This window comes from Cricetulus griseus, chromosome 6 (assembly GCF_003668045.3).
Source record: "Cricetulus griseus strain 17A/GY chromosome 6, alternate assembly CriGri-PICRH-1.0, whole genome shotgun sequence".
Taxonomy (NCBI): domain Eukaryota; kingdom Metazoa; phylum Chordata; class Mammalia; order Rodentia; family Cricetidae; genus Cricetulus; species Cricetulus griseus.
Window position 1 is genome coordinate 153,945,371 of NC_048599.1, and position 18,179 is coordinate 153,963,549.

Genomic DNA, 18,179 nt, shown 5'->3' on the forward strand with positions numbered 1-18,179 from the left:
AAAAAAAAGAAAGAAAGAAAGAAAGAAAGAAAGAAAATCTATTTCTGAGCAAGGAAGGTTGAGACCTGGACTTGTGGGTCTGAGGGAAGAGGCTGGGGCCTGAACTCCTGTATCTGAGGGAGAAGGGTTGGGGCCTGGGAAGCCAGGAAGTATCCTGGATAGAGGAAGACAGAAATTGAACCTCTGCAAGGCTCTTCCCACAAACACTCACCTTGATTTTGCTCTCCATGAGGTAAGGTGTCCAGGCAGGTGGCCAATCCCATGTAGACTAAGAGCAGGGAAGGGTGGCCCCTCATATTGTGTACACTCCCAAATGACAAATGCCTCAGCAGCAGAGCTGGGAGGCAAGGACTCCCTGCCTGGACTCTGCAGTCAGTGAATGAAACAAAAGCCAGCTCTTAGCCCGTGTCCCATGCTAGACACTGTGGGTCTGTATCAACTCCTCTTAATTTTCAAAACCATCCAATTACTCCTGCCATTCTACAGATGGGGAAATTGTGTAACTAGGAGGTAAAGTTACTTGCCTATTGTACCAGGAACTCAGAGATGACAGGGCCCTCCCAATGATGAACACAAAGTTGGTGTGCTCTCTTTTATACCTCTCCTGTATCTGCAGTACCCATCACAGGTCTAACACACAGTAAGCATTCACACAGATTCCTCTTCAGTCCTGATCCCTTCCAACCTGGTAGATTCCATTCCAAGTCAACCTCCCTCTGCTCGTGACCTCATCCACCCTCAGAGATCAAAGATTACAGGACAGACGAGATCCTAAGTTTCGAGGTCTGAAGGCTTGAGGGGACAGGGGGTCCTGGACTCCAGGACTTAGGGGCTTAGGGTCCCAAGTTTCTAGATCCCAATGGTGTGGCCAGTCAGCACATAAGAGCCCCCCCCACTCCACCCCCAAGTTTCTCTGACAGCATTATTCACTTACCTGCCAAGACCTGGGAACCCTGCCTCTCTTCTTTAATGAAGACCCCCTGAGTCAGCAGGAACCAGTTGTGAAAAGGGGTAGGGGAGAGGGTGGGGAGAGGGAGGAGGGGTGCCTCATTTCGGTAACTAGGCCGGGATCCTGGCTTCTGACAGGGGGCGGGGCTACTGATTACCTACTCTGGGAGGGACTCAGGTAAGGGACAAAGTACTTAAAGGAACCTTAGGACCAAGGGCTTCAGGGACACAGCCCCACATAGAAGCAAAACTTTGTTTCCTACGGTATAGAGGGATCTAGGGGACTTTATCAGAATCTCCTCCTCTCCTCTTTCCCGGTCTGGGTCTCTGCCTGCAAACAGTTTGCTTGGCAGAGTCAGGAAAATAAACCTTGGGTCTCTAGAGATCTACAAACTGGTGGGAACTGAATGTTTTGGATCCTAGAATAACTGCGCGGTACCACAGTAAATCCGTTTTCTGAAAGTGACTTGAACAGCTTGGTCTCGTGATCTTTTGACTACTGCTTTCTATAATATCTGCAAAGAAGAGTTCTCACTTAATCTTCTCTTAAGATGCAACGAAAAAATAGCATATATTTGGGAAAGTGGGTATCAGAATCTCTGGGCGAAGGAGTTAGTTCTTAAACTCGGACTTCAAGAGGCTTAAAGCAACTGACCCACTCTGCCACGGGCTAAGCGGTCTCCTATATTCAAGCCACTTTCGCTTTGCGGAACCTTTGAGTTGTCACTCACGTTTCCGGGGGGGGGCTCTGGAAGAGAAGAAACGACTTACCAAGCCAGGCAAAGCACCTCCGCAACTAGGGGCAGTATTATTTCCGGTTTCTACTGCCGAGCGGAAGTGGGAGGAGTGGGGTGGAAGAAAACAGTAGTCTTTTCCGGTTAGGGACACAGTCGAAGCAACGACGGGTTGGATAACCGTTTCTGAGGTGAGCTGCAGGCGGTGTGGGGTCGCGTCGCTAATATCCCTTGGTGTGGGTGGGATATTTGAAGTTCGGAAGGACACAGGATAAGGTTTCGCACCCCGGATTTCTGCCAATCATTAATAGAGCGTTCTGGACTCCCTGAGTTGGAAGCTGAACTACATCTCCCAGCATGCCCTGCAACGTGTCGCCCTCATCCTGGCCGCTCTTAGAAAATGTAGTTCCACAGTGGAAAAGCGATCGGTCCCAGAGCAGGGATGAACATGGGACTCCCTGGATTAGTGAGAGTTGAAACAGGATTCCTCAATCCGCTTCAGTTTTCCCTTGGTGAGGAGGGCGATAAGCAGTCGTGTATTAGGCCCCTGGAGGATCCTTGAAGCAAGTGAATTCTTTTACTTGAGACAGAGTCTCACTTCATAGCCCTGGCTGTCCCAGAACTCACTCTGTAGACAAAGCTGGCCTCAAACTCAGATATCCCCCTGCCTCTGCCACCCCGAGTGTTGAGATTAAAGGTGTGCACAACCACCCTAGCCACTTATTTCCGTTTGTTTTTAATTTTTACTATTTTTTGTTTTTCGAGACAGTCTTGTGTAACAACCTTGTGTAACAACGTAGCCAGTTCCTGGCTGCTCTGGAACACGCCTTGTAGACCAAGCTGGCCTCGAACTCATAGAGATCCGCCTGCCTCTGCCTCTGCCTCCCAAGTTCTGGAATTTAAGTCGTGGGCTACCTAGCGGATTTTTTTTTTTTTTTTTTTTTTTTTTTTGGAGACAGGGTTGCATGTGGCATCACATTTGACTCTATGTTTTTGTGGGGAGATTAAGATTCATTTAAAATGGGCATGGACACATCTTTAGTCTCAGCACTAGGGAGGCAGAAGTAAGTGGATCTCTCAGAGATTGAAGCCAGCCTGACCTACATATGATGTTCCAAGACAACAAGAACTACAGAGTGAGACCCTGTCCAAAAAGAAAACAAGAATTATTTGTTTATTTTTATTTTATGTGAATGAGTTGGGGGGGGTCGTTTGTTTGTTTTTCAAGACAGGGTTTCTCTGTGTATCCTTGGCTGTCCTGGAATTTGCTCTGTAGACCAGGCTGGCCTAGAACTCACAAGATCCACCAGCCACTGCCTCTGAGTGCAGGGATTAAAGGTGTGAGCCACCACTGCTCAGCTTGAATGAGTGTTTTGCCTTCATGTATGTATGATTGTATACCACTTAAATACAGTGCCTACAGAGTCAGAAGAGGGCCACTGGAGTTAATTGTGAGCTTCCATGTGTGTGTTAGGTATCGAACCCAGGTCCTTTGGAAGAACAGCCAGTGCTCTTAGCCACTGCACCGTCTCTTCTGCCTCTTAATTTGTTTGTTGTTTCTTTTTGAGATGGGGTAGCCCTGTACTGAAATTACAAGCATCCAGTCACCACTCCTAGTTCATGTTCTCATTTTCAGTGAGCTCTATTGGAATATAATTTCACATAATATATACTTTGCCCACTTAAAGCAAACAATTTAGTGGTTTGTAGTATGTTCACAGAGTTGTACAGACATCACCACTAACAATTTTAGAGCATGCTCTCTGGGCGTGGTAGCACACACCTGTAATCCCTCCAGTTCCAGGGGATCTAATTCCCTCTTCTGGCCTCCAAGGAGGCCAGGCAGGAACCTGCCACAGAGGCATAACCACTCTGTGGTGGAGGCAGCAGAATCAGAAGTTCAAGGTCACCTCAGGCTGCATAGAGAACCAGAGGCCAAGCTGGGCTAAATGAGATCCTGTCTCAAAACAATTTTAGGATGTATGTAATACCTCCCCAAAGAAATCCTGCCCCACATTCTTTGCCCCTTCTTCTGTTTTACCACCCCCAGTCCTTGGCAGCCTCTAAACTCCTATGAATTTGCCTAATCTGCACATTTCTTCTAAATGCAATCATACAGCATGTGGGCTTTTGTCGCTGGCTTCTCTCATTCAGCACGTTGTTTCTGGTCCCTTGTTATATCTTGATACCCTGTTTGTGGATGAATAGTATTATGTTGTATGAGATACACCACATTTTATTTCTTCATCAGTTGATGGACCTTTAGAATTGTTTCTACTTTTTAGCTGTTCCAGGTGCTGCTGCTGTAACATTTGTATACAAGGTTAGTGTGGGTTTGTTTCCATATTCATTGGGAGTAAAATCTGTGGGTCAGGGACTATGTTGATGTTTTTGTTTTTTGTTTTTCAAGACAGGGTTTCTCTGTGTAGCTTTGGAGTCTGGCTTTTTACTTCCATCTTGTACCTCCTGTTTCTTCTCTTTGTCCCCTGGGTTCTCTCTCCTCTCTGCCTGGAAGTCCCACCTACCCTCTTCCTGCTTAGCTATTGACAATTCAGCTCTTTATTAAACAGATCAGAAGGGGCCTTGGCAAAGATGCATCTTCACAGTGTACACAGAGATCATTCTACAGCGAGGATCTCACAGGCTGAACTCAGATTGTTGGGGTCTCGGCAAATACCTTTTCCCCTTGAGCCATCTCACTGCCTGGCCAGTTTTTTTGTTTTGGTTTGGTTTTTTGTTTTGGTTTGGTTTTTTGGTTTGGCTTTTTGTTACTTGTTTTTCTTTTGGTGTTTTGTTTGTTGGTTTGGCTGGTATTTTGAGACAGGGTTTCTCTGTGTGACAGCCCTGCTGGTTGTCCTGGAACTCTCTCTGAAGACCAGGTTGGCCTCAAACTCACAGAGATCTGCCTGCCTCTGCCTCCCAAGTGCTGAGATTAAAGGTGTGTGCCACTGACACCTGACTGGTTTTTTTTTTTTTTTAACTTTTACACTTCTGGAGGCTGGAGAGATGTCTCAGCTTTAAGGGTATTTGTTGCAGAGAACCCAGGTTTTGATACCCAGTATCCACATAGCAGCTTGCTGTAATTCCAATCCCAGGGGATCAGATACCCTCTTTTGGCCTCCAAAGACACCAGACACACACTAGCGGTACACATTCATGCCTCCAAAAAATAAAATAAAAATAAAGGTTAAATTTTTTAACATTAAAATAAGTTTTTAGCTGTGTGGTGGTAACACACACCTTTAATCCCAGCACTCGAAGGAGCCAGAGGCAGGGAGATCTTTGAGACCAGCCTGGTCTACAGAGTGAGTTCCAGGAAAGCTGGGGCTACACAGAGAAACCTTATCTCAAAAAAACAAAAGAAAAGAAAAATGCTCCTTGGTCCTGGAGAGACGGCTCAGCAGTAAGAGGGCCAAGATTTGGTTCCCAGTGCTCCCTTCCCCCATGTCAGGCAGCTGTAACTTCAGCTCCAGGGGATCTGACACCCTCTTCTAGACCCTGGGCACCTGAAAATGTGTGGCACAGACATACACAGACATATACAGAAACAAAACTAAAATCTTTAGAAGAGATGCCCCCCTTTATAGCTATTCTTCCCATTTAAAGAGGAAGTGTTTCACCAACCTAGCAGAATCCTCTGCCCATGGCCAAGAAATGCCAGCCAGCCAGTGCCAAATACTATTCAGGGTCAAGGCAGTTGGCGACTAAGAATAAAGCAGGAATTTGCCCATAAGGTCAACAGGGAGCAGAATCCCAGGGGACTGGGAAGTGGGAGTGAGTGAGAGGAGGCAGCAGGTGCTGACAATTGGGGGCTGGGAGATAAGAGGAGGCCTGGCAGGTATATACCAAGGGCAGGATGGCTCTTCTTCATAGACAGGCCTGTTTGTTTGCAGTGGACGGAATGTAGGCCTTCATGCTTGCTGGACTAACATTCTTCCCCACCCCACCCCACCCCCCGGGGATGTGGGGGGGGCATTGAGACAGGCTTTCTCTGTGGCTTTGGAGACTGTTCTGGAACTAGCTCTTGTAGACCAGGCTGATCTCGAACTCAGAGATCTGCCTGCCTCTGCCTCCCAAGTACTGGGATTAAAGGCATGTGCCACCACCCCCGCCATCTGGCTTTGGACTAACATTCTTTTGTTTTGTTTTTCAAGACAGGGTTTCTCTGTGTAGCTTTGGAGACTGTCCTAGAACTATGGACTAACATTCTTTTTTTCTTTTTTAAGATTTTATTTATTTATTATGTATACAGTTATCTGCATACATGCTTGCACATCAGAAGAGGGCACAAGACCCCATTACAGATGGTTGTGAGCCAACATGTGGTTGCTGGGAATTGAACTCCGGTCCTCTGGAAGAGCAGTCAGTGCTCTTAACCTCTGTGAGCCACCTCTCCAGCCCTAGACTCATAACATCTTCCCGATTGCCTAAGCTGTCCTCTTTAGCCTAGGCTGGCCTTGTAGTTGTTCTAACATTCTTTATTATTTATGTGTATGCACTTGAGTATGTGCGTGCCTGCTTCTGGGCGAGCAGTGTGTGTGTGTGTGTGTGTGTGTGTGTGTGTGTGTGTGTGTGTGTGTGTGTGTGTATGTGTGTGTGTGTTTGCATGAAGTGCAGCCAGAGGTTTTGGGAGTCTTTTCTCTGCTTCCACTGTGGGATCTTGGGAAGAAATTCAGGTCATTGGGTTATTCATAAAGCACTTTTATTCATTGAACCACCCCATGGCCTATGCTTGCATACTCTTGACTGAGCTTGCCCTTGGAACACACAGAATGCAGAGATTCAAGACACCTTTCTAGAGCAATGGAAATGTGGTAGATCCCAGGTAGAATGGCATCAAACTAAAGGCATGCATTGGACCTGGATAGGTGGCTCATGGGTTAAGAGCACTTCTGCCCTTCCAGGCAACCCTCATTGGGTTCCCAGCACCCAAGTCAGGCAGTTCACAGTAGCCAGTAACTGTAGGGCTCTTTTCTGAGGGATCACCCTCTTCTGGCCTGTTTGGGCATCTTTATTCACACATTCACACACAGGCACATACGTAAGTCACCCAGACCTGTTTGCCAGGCTAGTTTCTTGCTTGTAACTGTCACTTGTCTGTGTAGCCATGACACCCACTCTCCACAGCCCCCACCTTTGCCTCCAGGAGACTTTTTGCATATTGTTGTGACATCAGGGAACAACAATGCTCAGAATTTCAGAATTAGGCCACACATAATGGCACACGCCTCTAATCGCAGCACTCAGAAGGCGGAGGCAGGGATCTCTGAGGTCAAGGCCAGCCTGGCCTAACAGTGAGTCCCAGGACAGCCAGGGCTACATAGTGAGACCTTGTCTCAAGGGAAAAAAGTTTGGAATTCATCTCTCTTACACCTTCTGTTTCCATCCCCAGCTCCTGTTGTTGTTTTAGGGATTTGTTGTTGATTCTGGATCTATTTATTTATTTATTTATTTGGTTCTTGTGTGTGACGGGTGCATGCCATCTAGGTCATGAGGTTATATCCAAGTGGTCAGAGGACAACTTTAATGAATCTGTTCTCAGCCAGGGGTGGTGGCACTCACCTCTAATAGCAGCGCTCGGGAGGCAGCAGGGAATATTTGCTGTCAAGGTCAGCCTGGTCTACACAGCAAGTTCTAGGGCAGCCCAGGCTACACAGAGAAACCCTGTCTCAACCCTCCACAACTAAAGGAAAAAAAAGAATCTGTTCTCTCCTTCCACCATATGGGTCCCTGGACTGGAACTCAGTGTTAGTTTTGTGGTCAGCCCTCTATTCCTTGAGTCAACTCCATGCCACATGTGTGTTTTGAGACAGTTTCACTGTGTTGCCATGACTGCCCAAAAACTAGGTAAAGATTTATGTTATGGGTATGAGTGTTTTGCTGGCAAGGATATGTGTGCTTGATGTCTCTGGAGGTCAGAAGAGGTCATTGGATCCTATGGAATTAGAGTTATAGATGGCTGTGAAACCATGTTTGTGCTGGGAACTGAATCCAGGTCCTCTGAAAAAGCAACAAGTACAGGGTTGAAGAGCCGGCTCAGTGCTGGTTCTTTTCAGAGAATCCAGGTCAGTTCCCGGCAGGGGAATTCCCACATGGCTGGGGTTTGACCACCCCCCTTCTGGCTTCCTGGGGCACACATCACAAACATACATGCAGGCAAAGCTGTAGCCCAGCTGGTCTTGAACCCACCATGCAGGCCCATGTGGAGCTGTAGTCTTTCATTGGTTGGACTGTCTCTATAGGGACAGCATTTCTCAGCTGGAGGCTGGCTCATCTGGGCCTTTCTTGGTGACAGTCACAGGAAACCCTATGGTGAAGGTATGAGGAAAAACTTGTTAACTCTAGTTCCAGAGGTATCAGGCACACCTGTGGTGCACAGACATATATATAGGTAAATCACTCACATACATTAAAAATAAATCTTTAATAAAAAGATTTTATCTTTTAAAAAATTTATTAAAAAGATAGACATGGAGCCGGGCGGTGGTGGCGCACGCCTTTAATCCCAGCACTCAGGAGGCAGAAGCGGGTGGATGTCTGTGAGTTCGAAACCAGCCTGATCTACAAAAGCTAGTAGGTCAGTCTCCAAAGCCACAGAGAAACCCTGTCTCAAAAAACCACAAAAAAAAAAAAAAAAAAGCTAGACATGGTAGCTCAAGCCTTTAATCCCAGTGCTCGGGAGGCATAGACAGGCAGGTCTCTGAGTTTGAGGGCAGCCTGATCTACAGAGTGAAAAGGAGGAGAAAATAAATTGGTTTTGTTTTGTTTTTGCTTTTTTTTTTCTGAGACAGTGTTTCTCTGTGTAGCCCTGGCTGTCCTGGATCTAGTTCTGTAGACCAGCCTGTCTCCTGAGTGCTGATATTAAAGGTGTGTGCCACCACTGTCCAGCCACAGTACAAAGTGAGGACATGCCTGCTGGGCTGACAGAGGAATTGACTGTTTTCAGAAATGGTGTGTGCAGGTTTGCACCCTACAGCGCACATGTAGGGTCAGACAACTTTGTAGCATTGGCTCTCTCCTTCCATATTTCATTTCCAAAGATAGTAGAATGATGTTATTTTAAAATATCCAGGATGGAGAGAGGGCTCAGTGGTTAGTAATGATTGCAGCTATTAGAGAATACTTGGGTTCATTCCCAGCACCCACACTGCAGCTCACAACCACCTGTAACTCCAGCTCCGGAGGATCTGTTGCCCTCTTCTGGTCTCCATACGAACAGGCAAACATATACACATAAAGCATTTTTTTAAAGTCAGAGTTGTGCCAGTCTGTGGTAGTGCACACTTTTTTTTGTTTTGTTTTGTTTTGTTTTTGAGGCAGGGTTTCTCTGTGGCTTTGGAGGCTGTCCTGGAACTAGCTCTTGTAGACCAGGCTGGTCTCAAACTCACAGAGATCCTCCTACCTCTGCCTCCCGAGTGCTGGGATTAAAAGCGTGCGCCACCAACGCCAGGCAGTAGTGCACACTTTTAATACCAGCACTTTGGAGGCAGAGACAGGCGGATGTCTGTAAGTTTGAGGCCAGCCTGGTCAATAGATTGAAACACTGTCTGGAAAAACCAAAAAACAACAACAAACAACCCCCCCCCAACAAAAAAAAGTCAAAGTTTCAGTTGTATCAGAAGTGTATCGTTTTCTGTTTTGTTTTTTAAGATAGGGCTTCTCAGTGCTCGCCTTTAATCCTAGCACTCAGGAAGCAAAGGCAGATGGAGTTTGAAGCCAGCCCGATGTACAGTGAGATTCTGTCTCAAAAATAAAAGGAAGTGGCCTGGTACTGCCTGGTTTTCCCTCCTCCCTGCATCAGACACATGTACGCTGCTGTGGGTGAAGGCTGTGACTTAGGCTGGTTGAACAGGCTTCTGGGGCCGGCTACTGTTGTCCCCATTCTCCTTTCCAGTGTCCTGGGGTCACCCCAGCCCTGCCACTGCCCCTTTCTTCTACAGGATGACACGGCATGGTAAGAACTGCACTGCAGGAGCTGTCTATACCTACCACGAAAAGAAGAAAGACACAGGTACCATCTTGGGGACCTCACTCTCCCCTCTGGTCTCCCCCTGTGTGGTTCCTGGCTGTTTCCATACTCTGCTGTGAATGGCCGGTCTGTCGTTGCCCCTGTGTACTAAGGAGGGTGACCATAGGCAGGGTGGCCCTTGCGCCTCATCCTATCTTAGTTCCCTCTCCTCCCAGCCATTCCCAGATACCACCTTTGCAGAAAGGGCCACTGAGAGCCACAGTGGTTCCCAACCCAGGAGATGGGAACCAGCCATGAGCCTTTTCACCCTGCTGTGGGGGAATAAGGCCGACCTAGCCATGTCTTTCTCAGGTTCCACTCAACCCCCACATTTCCTTGGGCATTTGGTAAAAGGCATGTCCCCACCCATCACCACCTTTCTCTGTCCCCAGCTGCCTCAGGGTATGGCACCCAGAACATTCGACTGAGCCGGGATGCTGTGAAGGACTTTGACTGCTGCTGTCTCTCACTGCAGCCCTGTCATGACCCTGTGGTGACGTGAGTGGGGATGGGGCAGCAGGGCAGCTGGTGTGTGTGGGTTTAGCAGTCACTCAACCTTTCAGAGTGCAGCTCTCCAGAGACAGGCAGCCACTTCTCCACCATAGGTGGAGAGAGTGCGTGGTTAACAGCTGGGGCTAGGCTAGCCTGCAGCACGCTCTGGGTTCATTCCCAGCACCACAGAGAACCAAGTGTGATGCACACCTGTTACCCAGCGCTCAGACAGTGCAGACAGGAGGGAGGGTCAGGATTTCAGGGCAAACCTCAGCTACAGAGCAATCTGAAGCTAACCTGAGCTGCAGAACACCATGTCCCAAAATGAAATGAGAAGAAATGGGCTGAAGTGAATACTGTGGAAGATATCTCCTAAGGTGTTTGGTGGCACCCAGGGTGGGGACAGACAAGTGGGTGGATGCGATGAAGCTCTGGCCCACGCTTCCCTCATCCCCTCTCTGCAGCCCAGACGGCTACCTGTATGAACGGGAGGCCATCCTGGAGTACATCCTGCACCAGAAGAAAGAGATTGCCCGGCAGATGAAGGTGATGGGAGCTGAGGAGAAGGGAAGAGCTCAGTGCAACCCTTTCTAGTCCAGAGGCCTTCAATGATGCTGGCCTCTGGGGTCCACCCTGCTCATCCTGCTCTAGGACCCTGTGATGACCCCCATGTCCCCCCCACAGCCTCTACTGTGTTTGTCGTGGACCACAGCCTGCAGGGGCACCTTCCTCTGCTCTCCTAGTGCCAGGCACTTGGCAGAGGCCTGTGTTGTAATGGACACCTTCCATGGGCCTCAGCCTTCTCGTGACATCAGAGGGCACCACAGAGCAAGTGAGAGACACAGATAAGACTTTTCTAGGTGCTTACTGTCTCCCAGCCCTGTCCCTCCAGGGGCAGGTGTCCTGGGTATCTAGGAGGTGTCCTTTATTTCTCACTGTCTGCCCCCTTCCTTCACAGCCTGGCTCTCTGGTACTCAGGACACACTGAGGGTTTGTTTTGGTTTTGTTTAGGGCTAGGGATGGAACCCAGGGCCTCACAGACCAAGCGTTTGCCGTGCTACCCTGCTTGCCACTTCTGGCCTCAGTGTGCTCAGCACCCACTCCCCAGCCTCCATGTCCTCCCCATGCCCAGTGGCTGGCCAGGCTCTCCTTCGTCATGGTGCCCCTGCTGGAGGCCTTCATGGTTACTGTTGACACCTCACCTGTTCTGGTCACACAGGGCGAAGCATACTGTTCTGCTTACGGACTTCCATGTGGCCTGCTTTGAGCGCTCCGTGTGTGCCTATCAGATTCTAAGCACTTTAGAAACATTTCCGTGTGACTGGCGTTGTGACTGTTTGTAGAGTGCTTGCTTAGTGTGCATGAAGCCCTAGGCCCCACCCCCAACAGGCATGACCTGATGTGCTACATACATGACTTGATTGGTGGAAGATCAGGAGTTCAAGGTCACCCTTAATTCCGGGCTAGCCTGGGCTACATGAACCCCTGTCTCACCTTGAGTAGGCCCTCTCATTAGGAGGACTGTGAGCCCCACAATGTGGGTAAGAAACCAAGGATGCAGAAATGCCAGGGCCACCTTAGACAGTACACACAAAAGCATCCAATGTGGCCAGCGCAGCTCAGCGCCATCCACCCACTGGTGGATGCTGAGCCAGGCACCTCTTCCCCCAGGCCTATGAGAAGCAGAGAGGAGCCCGGAGGGAAGAGCAGAAACAGCTTCAAAGAGCTGCAGCACAGGACCAAGTTCGAGGCTTCCTGGAGAAGGAGGCAGCCATCGTGAGCCGGCCCCTCAACCCCTTCATGCCTAAGGCTGCCCCTCTACCCAACACAGGTGACAGGGAACCGCCTGCCCTTGGCCAGGGGTCTTCAGGAGGGTTTCCTGAATTGTATACCCCAGCTTTTCCCTCCTATAGATGGTGAGCAGCCAGGGCCCAGTTCAGGTCCACCTGGCAAGGACAAGGACAAAGCGCTGCCCAGCTTCTGGATCCCCTCACTGACACCTGAGGCAAAGGCCACCAAGCTGGAAAAACCAGTGAGCTCCCAGTGTCCCAGTGCCCCAGCCTCCTGCCCCTTATGCCCTTTGCGTGGTGACCCTGGCCTTCCCTCTCCCCTGCTGACCCTGCCTCTGCCCGTAGTCCCGCACCGTCACCTGCCCGATGTCTGGGAAACCGCTACGCATGTCAGACCTGACGCCAGTACGCTTTACGCAGCTGGACGATTCCGTGGACCGCGTGGGGCTCATCACACGCAGTGAGCGCTATGTGTGTGCAGTGACCCGAGACAGCCTGAGCAATGCCACACCATGTGCAGTGCTGCGGCCTTCGTGAGTAGGGTTGGGGAGAAGAGGCTGGAGGAACCCCGAGATGCCACAGGGCTGATCTCTGTGCCGTCTCCACTGCAGGGGGGCTGTGGTCACTCTGGAGTGCGTGGAGAAACTGATCCGGAAGGACATGGTAGACCCTGTGAATGGGGACACATTGACAGAGCGGGACATCATTGTGCTGCAGCGGGTGAGTTACCAGCACCCCTGCCCTAGCCTGCACTGCAGCCTGCTCGCTAGTGCACCCGGCCCTCCCCACCCCTGCCCTAGCCTGCACTGCAGCCTGCTCACTAGTGCACCTGGCCCTCCACCCCCACACGACTCCCCCCTCCACACACTCCTAGTTCCCCGCAGCCCTTGCTGTTTTCTTTCTCCTGCTCCACCCCATTTTCCTGTGCTGTCTCCCATCCTGGGACTCCTCCCGCTATGTCAGAGAGCCCCACCTGTGCAGTCTCTCCTGTGTCTCGGGCCCTCCGTCCCCTGCCCTGTGACTTACTGTCTTCCTACCGGACATAAGAACCACTACTGTTTCCTGGGGCCCCGCCCATCAGGCTCCTCCAGCTTGCTCTTTTTTTCCTTCCTCTCTAGGGTGGCACAGGTTTTGCGGGCTCAGGAGTGAAGCTACAGGCAGAAATGTCCCGGCCAGTGATGCAGGCCTGAGCCATAACCTAATAAACCTGCCTGTGAGTGGACTGAGTGTCTGGAGCCTCCCTGTGGGCAGGAGCTTCAGAAAGAGTTGTAATCGCATTACAGGGTACCCCAGCCTGAGCCCTTGGCTCCTGGAAGCTGACTCTGTCACTTTTTACCACGCAGGAACCCTGGCGACAGGAGCCTGGCAATCTAGTTTCCTCCAGCCTCAGTAAGGATCTGGGAGAGGGCACTCTGCCCAGGAAGTGCAGGGGTTCAGGGCATAACACACCCCCCAGGCCAGCTACCTGAAGAGACCCCTAGACATGGACCTGCCCACCATGTGCCCTTAGGGATCCCTTGCAGACCCAGCACACTGGCACATACAGTCCTGCCCTCACCTCCTTCCCCAGAGAACATCTCTCAAGAATCCCAACTTCCAGATGGGTGGTGGTGATGGCGGCACAGGCCTTTAATTCTAGCACTTGGGAGGCAGAGGCAGATGGATCTCTGATTCAAGGCCAGCCTGGTCTCCAGAGAGAGTTCCAGGACAGCTGGAACTACACACTGAAACCCTGTCTTGGAAAACCAAAAAAAAAAGAACCCCAAGTCCCCTGAGTATTTCCAGCTTACCTACACCTCCCCTAGCCCCTAAACTTGTTCAAAAGTGATACAGAGTACCTCCAGATCCACACAAAACTTAAGGCTTCCTTCTTCCTTTCCATTTTTTATTGGGAAGGGCACACACAGGCGAGTGTTCAAGAGTTCCTGTCTTTTAATTAAAAAGCAAAAGTTGGTGATGTGTGTCTGTGGGGAGGGTTTGTGTGTGTGCGTTCAAAGCCTACACAAGCCTAGTGACCTGTAGGACCCCCTGGGCTGAAGTTACTGGCAGTTTTAAACAGTTTGGTTTCGATGCTGGGACCTGCGAGTGCTCTTAACCATTGAGCCATGTGCAGCCCCAAGTATCTCATCCCAAGGAAAGTGTGTCAGCCCATGCTTTCACCCCAACACTGGGGGGGGGGGCGCTGAAGCAGGAGGATTGCTCCAAATTTTAGCCTAGCCTGTGCTACATAAGACTGGCTCATGCCTTTAATCTCAGCACTTGAGAGGCATGCCTGGTCTACAGAGCTAGCTCAAGGACAACCAAGGCCACACAAAGAAACCTTGTCTGGAAAAAACAAAGACCTTGGCTGTGCAGTGATGAATGTGGTAAAAGATGTTTTTTAGTATGTGGCTTTATAATTTCACATCCTGGAAGTCTGTTGCCAATATTTAAAGATAAAATGTATTCCTGGCATGGTGGTATGTGCCTGTAATCTTGATCCTCCTGCCTTTCACTGCCAACATCTCACGTTACCAGCGTGCATCCAGACACCCAGATCTTTTCTATGTGCATAATTCACTGCTTTGTGTATTATTGTGATAGATGCTGTCAACCAACCTCCCAAAAATTCGGAGGGCATCTTGGCCTACTAGTAAATCTGTCCAATTGTAACCACTAGAGGGCAGAATGCCACCACCATTGAAAGTCTGAAAACAGGATTTGAATTCCAGCACTCCCAGAAACAAAGCAAAGACAGACTGGATAGAGAAGAGTGGCTGGAGCTAGGAAGATGGTTCAGAGTGCAGAGGCCTGAGGACTTGAATTTAGATCCCCGGGGCTTGCTGGCCAGCCACACCATCCTGTCCTAGGTTCAGCGAGAGACCTCTTAACAAGTAGTGTAGACAGGCGTTCAAGAAGACACCCAGCATTGTCCTCTGGCTCTCACACGGGGACACATACAATAGAGACAAACCTAAAGTGAACAGAAAGAGCACACTCGGGAAGTTTGGAAAATGCAAAACAACTGGGGAGTTTCCCATATGCTGCTTTTAGCTTGGGACAGAGTCAGGCCTCGCCAAGAGTGACTGCCAAATGCCAGTGGAGATCCAAGCCAGGCCTGGCAATACACACCTGTCATCCCGGAATTCCAGAGTCTGAAGCAAGAGGATTCCTTCAGATTCGAGACCAGCTGAGAAGGGAGGGGGAGAGGTGGGATGACAGAAGAAAGCGGGGCAGGGGGACACCCCAACCCCAACCGTGTTCACTAAATTCTAGCTGAACCCAGTTGAACCACGGGTTTTGCATGGGGTTCACTCCATGAAGTCCAACAGGGCCTTAAAAGCCTGGACTGAGATCTAGGAGAAAGCTGCTGGTACAGTTTGAGTTGCATGGAGTCAATTAGCTTAGAGAGAAGGAATGTGGGAGCTGGGGAAATGTCTCTGCAGTTAAGAGCACTGGCTGCTCTTCCAGAGGCTCCACAAGGCCAGGGCACTCCACAGCCACTTGTGGCTCCCAGAGGCTACTGCATGCATGTGGGGCAGACACGGGCCAGACATGTACATGTAATTTTACAAATAGAAAGAAAAATAGTTTTCTTCTGAAAACAGACTTCTGAAGAATAAAATAGACAGCTACTACTGTCTATCTAAGATGGAGTAATCTAGTGAGGAACTGGGGTATCCTTAGAGGGTAGAGAAGCTGGGTGCTAACCCTGGTAACCCCTACTCAATGCTGTGATAAACCCATTGCATTGTTTGATAACTAGTTAACAAGTACAACAACAACAAAACCCCTAGATCACCGATATCCAAGTGGTGGAAAGAGAGGAATTCTGGGATTCTGCGCATGCACAAAACATTTAATAAACAAACTGCTTTTGAGTTGTACTTTGCATAAGCGAACAAATGTCCTGCGGGCAGCTGGATTTTCTTTTTTTCTTATTATTCATTTTACATACCATCCACAGCTCCTCCTCCCTCTTTCCCCCTTCCCCAAACCCGCCCGCCATCTACTCTGAAAGGGTAAGGCCTCCCATCAGGAGTCACACAGACTGGGAAGTTCAGTTGAGACGGGACCAAGCCCCTCCTCCCTGCATCGTGGCTGAGCAAGGCATCCCATCAGATGGAATGGGCTCCAAAAAGCCCAGCTGGCTTTTGTTTCCCCCCACAGGTTGAACCCCTCTGAGAAGTAGCCCCCAGACCAAGAGCATGTGACTTTCCCAATCCCTAAGTTCTTCTGGCGCAATCCCAGTACTGGCCACCAGGGGGCGATCAAGCCATCCAGTTCCTTGCTAAGTAATTGTGCTCTGGAGTACATAGCCTGAGCCAAAGCCAATGAGATTTCTACCAGGCACTTGGTGTCTCCGAGGTCCCTTAATTCGGACTGTATGTTGAAGCACTTGCGATGCCACCACTTTTTCTGCAGAGAGTGCCGTAGAAGTTTTACAGTTTGGAGTCTTTTAGGAAGGCACTGGTAGCCTGGCGGTCGTGGTGGCACACGCCTTTAATCCCAGCACTCTGGAGGCAGAGGCAGACAGCTCTCTGTGAGTTCAAGACCAGCCTGGTCTACAAAGCTACACAGAGAATCCCTGCCTCGGGGAAAAAAAAAGAAAAAGAAAAGCACAGGCATGGACCTCATTGCATGGTGGTGGTCCAAGTCTTTTCATCCCTGCACTCAGGAAGCAGAGGCAGGTGGTTCTGAGTTTGAGGCCAGTCTGGTCTATAGAGGTCCAGGAGAGCCAGGACCACACAGTGAAAACCCCGTCTCAAAAAAAAAAAAAACAAAAAAAAAGTTAAAAAAAAAAAAGATTCTGGGTTCAACCTCAGGTAAGCAGGATTAGTAGCAAGTGCCTTCCTCCATGCGCTGGCTAGTTCTGTTTACACAAGCGAGGGACCTTTGGGAGGAAGTAATCTTTTATTTGTTATATACATTGGTGTTTTGCCTACATCTGGTGTGTGTGTGTGTGTGTGTGTGTGTGTGTGTGTGTGTGAGAGAGAGAGAGAGAGAGAGAGAGAGAGAGAGAGAGAGAGAGAAAGAGAGGAGAGAGAGAGAGAGAACCTGGAACCGTAGTTGCCAGGAATTGAACCCTGGTCCTTTGGGAAGAGCAGCCATCTCCCCAGCCCCAGGAAGGAAGAACTGTAACTGAGAAACTGCCTCAATAGCATTGCCCTGTGGGCAACTTTGTGAAGCATTTCCTTTATTAATGTGGAGGACTCAACCCATTGTGGGTGGGGCCACCCCTGAGCCCCACCTTTAAAAAAATATATATATTATATATATTTTTCCCCGAGACAGGGTTTCTCTGTGTAGCTTTGAAGCCTATCCTGGCACTCGCTCTGGAGACCAGGCTGGCCTCGAACTCACAGAGATCCGCCTGCCTCTGCCTCCCGAGTGCTGGGATTAAAGGCGTTCGCCACCAACGCCCGGCTTAAATTAAAATATATTACATCATTCCCCCTTCCCATTCCTCCTTCCAACCTTTTTTTTAAATTTCTTTTCTTTTCTTTTTTTTACAATAGAAATCTTATTCTGTAGTCCAGGCTGGGCATGAACTCCCAGCAATCCTCCTGCCCCAGACTCTGGAGTGCTGGTATTACAAGCATGTATAACTCCGTTTAGCTCACGCCAGCTAACACCAGGCCCTCTCCACCTTTGGCCCACTCCATTGGAACACAGCTAACACTTTGCACCTTCACAGGGTGTCTCACAGACATAGCTAACAAACACTATGCACCTTTACAGGATTTCACTGAGAACTGAGGTTGTTTCTCTCACTGTGGTTTTGGGTTTCCCCACCACTCTGCAGCACTTGAAGGGCAGGACTTCCTGCCTGGCTTTCCTCTGTGGCCTCCAGACTGCTGGCTTTATTTTCAGTCTCTGCAAACGCCCTCAAATTCCCATTAACACCCATATCCCATGTCCAAATGCCCTAGACCAGTGGTTCTCAACCTTCCTAGTGCTGCAACCCTTTAGTACAGTTCCTCATGTTGGGAGTGACCCCCAACCATAAAGTTATTTTTGTTTGTGCTTCATAACCGTAATTTTGCTACTATATCGCAATATAAATGATACACAGGATATCCAATATTTGACCAAAAGGGGCTGAGACCCATAGGTTGAGAAACACTGCCCTCTACCCTCCTGCAGGCCTCAGCAGCCAGCTCCCAGCATGCTCCTCTGTGAAGTGGCACAGCATCCTTCACCCCACCCCAGAGAAACAGTCACATG

General features: G+C 49.5%; 2 protein-coding genes across 8 annotated transcripts in view; one reads left to right on the forward strand and one right to left on the reverse strand.

Moving 5' to 3' along the window:
- The window catches only part of Prrg2 (proline rich and Gla domain 2), an 8,087-nt gene extending 6,298 nt beyond the window's left edge, over positions 1 to 1,789 (reverse strand). Inside the window, exons 1-3 of one of the 4 annotated variants that reach the window (XM_027420696.2) lie at positions 1,720 to 1,774; positions 935 to 980; positions 212 to 366 (exon numbers count right to left, since the gene is read on the reverse strand). In XM_027420696.2, coding sequence (XP_027276497.1) covers positions 212 to 296 — 85 coding nt within the window. In that variant the 5' untranslated portion in view covers positions 297 to 366; positions 935 to 980; positions 1,720 to 1,774. The other 3 variants (XM_027420697.2, XM_027420698.2, XM_027420695.2) reach the window with 3 other exon arrangements.
- On the forward strand, positions 1,759 to 14,426 carry Nosip (nitric oxide synthase interacting protein). Of its 4 annotated transcripts, none has more exons than XM_027420692.2 (10): positions 1,760 to 1,873; positions 9,623 to 9,693; positions 10,083 to 10,188; positions 10,647 to 10,728; positions 11,854 to 12,013; positions 12,096 to 12,214; positions 12,318 to 12,505; positions 12,584 to 12,692; positions 13,091 to 13,185; positions 13,316 to 14,426. In XM_027420692.2, exons 2-9 carry the CDS (start codon positions 9,624 to 9,626, stop codon positions 13,160 to 13,162), a joined length of 906 nt encoding a protein of 301 aa, XP_027276493.1. In that variant the 5' UTR covers positions 1,760 to 1,873; position 9,623; the 3' UTR covers positions 13,163 to 13,185; positions 13,316 to 14,426. The 4 variants fall into 4 exon arrangements, with proteins under 4 accessions (XP_027276495.1, XP_027276493.1, XP_027276492.1 ...); XM_027420693.2 differs by adding an exon at positions 3,968 to 4,005 and having other exon boundaries at positions 1,815 to 1,873; positions 13,091 to 13,929; XM_027420694.2 differs by having other exon boundaries at positions 1,759 to 1,873; positions 12,393 to 12,505; positions 13,091 to 13,929.
- Positions 14,427 to 18,179: the final 3,753 nt, after the last annotated feature.